Raw genomic sequence first — 3,873 nt, 5'->3', positions numbered from 1 at the left:
ATACGATCCTGTGGGGACTACATTTCAGTTAGGTAAAGCTATTTCATGCTAGATAAAGCCATATGTACGAAAGAAACAACGAAAGTATGGGACCCACGCTTGAGAAGATGTTGCACGTGATTAAATTTGTTTGAGAGAAAAGGTAACAGTACTCCACGATCCACACGCACAGTGAAGTTGAAATGTGGGATCCATCAATTATTTTAATTATCGTGTTTGGCCCGATTCGGCCATCTATGATCGATCAGTGCCCTGGTTATTAATTTGTGGTTTCTTCCTCTTTTTCTAAGATATTGTCTTCCATTTTACCACAAAAAAAGCAATGTGTTCTTCCACTTCCACTTTTTGTTCTCTTGTTTTCACTTGAACATAGAACAAGAGACAAACATACAGGCAGGTAATGGCTTCTCTACCTCTACATTTGTGCTTACCTCTTCTTCTTCTTCTTCTTCTTCTTCTCTTCCCCTTACTTCTTCTTTTGAAAAAGAAACTATATAGCACGCACCTCCCACCAGGTCCGCTTAGACTTCCAATAATAGGCAATTTACACCAACTTGGTGCCTTACCTCATTACTCTTTCTGGCAACTATCCAAGAAATTTGGTCCTGTCATGCTTCTCCAATTTGGTCGAGTTCCTACAGTTATTATCTCCTCTGCAGAAACTGCAAAAGAGCTTATCAAAACAAATGACCTCAGTAGTTGTAGTAGACCTCGCTTGGCCGGCACTGGAAGACTATCTTACAATTTTCTTGATATAGCTTTCACACCTTATGGAGATTACTGGAGAGTAATGAGAAAGATTTGTGTTCATGAACTTTTTAGTGCTAAAAGAGTTCAATCATTTCAATCCATTAGAGAAGAAGAAGTGGGTTTGTTAATCGATTCGATTTTAAAATCTTCTTCCTCTTCTACTCCGGTGGATCTCAGTGAAAAGACTATGTCTCTTACTGCAAATGTTATTTGTAGAGTAGCTTTTGGGAAAAGTTTTCAAGAAAGAGGATTTAACCATGAAAGGTTTCAAGAAGTTGTTCGTGAAGGGTTAGCTATGTTGGGGAGTTTTACTGCAGCTGATTTTTTTCCTCATGTTGGATGGATTGTTGATAGGCTTACAGGCCTCCATGCAAGATCTGATAGAGTCTTTAAAGAATTTGATGACTTCTACCAGAAGATTATTGATGATCATATCCAAAAGGGAAAAGAAGATCCTGGACATGAAGATATAATTGATGTTTTGTTGGATTTGGAGAGGTATCAAACTGAATCTGGTGGAATTCCCTTTTCCCAAAATCATATCAAAGCAATGCTCATGGTAATATTCCTACTGTTTCTTAAAACATTTGTTTGGTTAATGATATACAATTAGCGGGAAATAAAAAAGATAGCTATTGAGTAGAGGAATAGTTATCCTTTCACTATTTATAAAATTTATTTTTATAATTTTTTAAAAGGTAATAAAACTATTTAGGGATTTTAGTTCTTAAAAGATTTAGTCAATTACACTACCAAAGATTTTAAAGCTGAATTTGACAGTAACTTTTGGCGTTTTGACCGGTATTTTTTACAGTTTTCAGTAATATAACGTTTGAACTAGTTTCTAGAGGTTAAAGTAACGTTTTATAAAAAATGGTACTAAAATAACTAACAAAACAACTAATTTTATCGAATAACACTAATTTTTAAAATTATAAAATTAATTATATTTGCAGTGTCTAACTTTTAATTTTTATATTTTAGCATTAAGAGAAAAATTTTCAATTCAGTGTTAAAACAAATAATTTTTAAATAATTAAGTGTACTTAGATTTCTCACGGGAAAATCCAAATAAACTATTTTTTTTCTATTGTTTTACTTTATTTAATTTTCTAAATTATTATCTTTCTTTCTTATTTCTTTCTGTCTCTCTCTTTTTTTAATTTTTGTTTTGGATTCGAAAGAAAATTAAGAAGAGTTTTTGAGACTTTTCAGAAGAGATATATAGCAATAGAAAGAAAAGAGAAATGATAAAAAAAGACAGTAATTATAATATTGCATATATTAAATTCTAACTCAACTTAATGAAATTAGACAATAAAAAAATATAGAATATCATTCCATTTGTTGAATAAGAACATATTGTTAACTTTGCACATTGATAATTTCTGATTTAAAAATAAATAAATTTCTGATATATAAAAAATTTACAATTCCATTGAAGAATTGCTAATTTTGGCTTGAACTTGACACTGTTAGAATAATTCAATTTAATATTATATATCAGAATATATTTCTGGCTGGAGTGGACACTGGAGCAATTGTCCTAATCTGGGCAATGGCAGAACTTATTAGAGACTCTAGAGTTATGAGAAAAGCACAATTAGAAATCAGAAGTCTAATTGGAGACAAACGGAATGTATCTGAAAGTGATACAGGCAAGCTTGACTACCTAAAGTTAGTGTTGAAGGAAACAATGAGATTGCACCCACCAGTACCACTGCTAGTTCCAAGAGAAGCCATCTCACAGTTCAGCATAAATGGCTATGAAGTTTATCCCAAAACTCAAATCAGGGTCAATGTATGGGCGATCGGAAGGGATCCTAAAATTTGGAAAAATCCTGAAGAATTCAGTCCAGAGAGATTCATTAACAGTTCCATTGATTTTAGAGGGCAAAATTATGAATTTTTACCATTTGGCGGTGGCAGGAGAATTTGTCCTGGTATGACCATGGGAATGACTTTGGTGGAGCTTGCACTTGCAAACCTTTTGTTTTGTTTTGATTGGAAGTTGCCTTACAATATGAAGGAGGAAGATATTAATATGGAAGAGGAATTCGGTCTTACTGCTGAGAAGAAAGAAGCTTTACTGCTTGTACCAATTAAATATCACCTTGAGTAGATTCTAGATTTGTCATGATTCGACGTAGATGCAACTTACCACGAAGCCATGCATGTTTGTATGAATAAATTTTAATGATAAAATGTTTTTATATTGAGAATAATGTACTTTTAATAGAAATAAAATTAATTGAAAAGTTTAATATTTTGTTTATTAGAATAAAAAAACTGTAATGGTGTTGCTTCAAGGAAGTCGAAGAAATTGGCAAAATATAGGAATAGCATACTGATTTTTTTCAAAAAAAAATTTTATTAGGGGGTGGGGGCCACTCCTAGCTTCTCTGGCTCCGTCAATAAAAGTGATGTATATTTCACGATATCTGTACTAATTGATAGCTTTTTAAAATTAAATTAGTAAGGTGGTCTTAGAGTTTTGATGTTCTGCTTTTATTGTCATTACTAGGCGGTTTACCGCCTTTTACGCGACTGTATAATATATTTAATTTTGAGTTATAAAATGTGTGTATTGAATAAATTATTAAAAGTTAAAGTACATACAATCTATAGAGAGTATGATTTGCCTTTTACGCGACTGTATAATATATTTAATTTTGAGTTATAAAATGTGTGTATTGAATAAATTATTAAAAGTTAAAGTACATACAATCTATAGAGAGTATGATTTAAATGTATTATGTAAAATTGAAAATTTTTATTTATAGGATTGATCAATGTGTGAGAAGTAGACAGCAATGAAATAGTTAAAAAAATATATCAAAAAACTCATTTGCTATATTTGAAATACCTAGATTTCTAATTTGGAGACTCCAATGAATTGGCCAACAATGTTAACACTTTCTCAGCTAATCTATATATGTTATTGAAAGATCATTCTGTCAAATTCAAAATAAAATACTTAAATGAGACATTACTTAACAAACTCATAAAGAATTAATAACAAAGGATATTAGAAGTCATTATATTTAAAATTCTCCCATAAATTAGAGAGAGAATGTTTAATGAAAAACATGTTTTTTTAAAAAAAATTTACAACTTTTTCCT

At 31.0% G+C, this 3,873-nt stretch overlaps 1 protein-coding gene across 1 annotated transcript; it reads left to right on the top strand.

The window, feature by feature from the left end:
• Positions 1 to 333: 333 nt before the first annotated feature.
• Positions 334 to 3,014, top strand: LOC105637227 (cytochrome P450 71B34). Its single transcript, XM_089721812.1, has 2 exons — positions 334 to 1,309; positions 2,258 to 3,014. The coding sequence occupies exons 1-2, from the start codon at positions 401 to 403 to the stop codon at positions 2,870 to 2,872; spliced, it is 1,524 nt and encodes a 507-aa protein (XP_089577938.1). The 5' UTR covers positions 334 to 400; the 3' UTR covers positions 2,873 to 3,014.
• Positions 3,015 to 3,873: the final 859 nt, after the last annotated feature.

This window comes from Jatropha curcas, chromosome 5 (genome assembly GCF_041381405.1).
Source record: "Jatropha curcas cultivar XTBG-Jc1 chromosome 5, XTBG_Jcur_1.0, whole genome shotgun sequence".
In the NCBI taxonomy this organism is placed as follows: domain Eukaryota; kingdom Viridiplantae; phylum Streptophyta; class Magnoliopsida; order Malpighiales; family Euphorbiaceae; genus Jatropha; species Jatropha curcas.
The sequence above is the reverse complement of the archived record's forward strand: the minus strand, read 5'-3'. Positions and strand labels throughout refer to the sequence as shown.

What these genes read in the sequence shown, in the direction of transcription:
- LOC105637227 (XM_089721812.1), top strand. Translation starts at nt 401, where the DNA reads ATGGCTTCTCTACCTCTACATTTGTGCTTACCTCTTCTTCTTCTTCTT. An exon ending in ATATCAAAGCAATGCTCATG is followed by an intron (nt 1,310 to 2,257) that starts GTAATATTCCTA and finishes ATTATATATCAG; the next exon opens with AATATATTTCTGGCTGGAGT.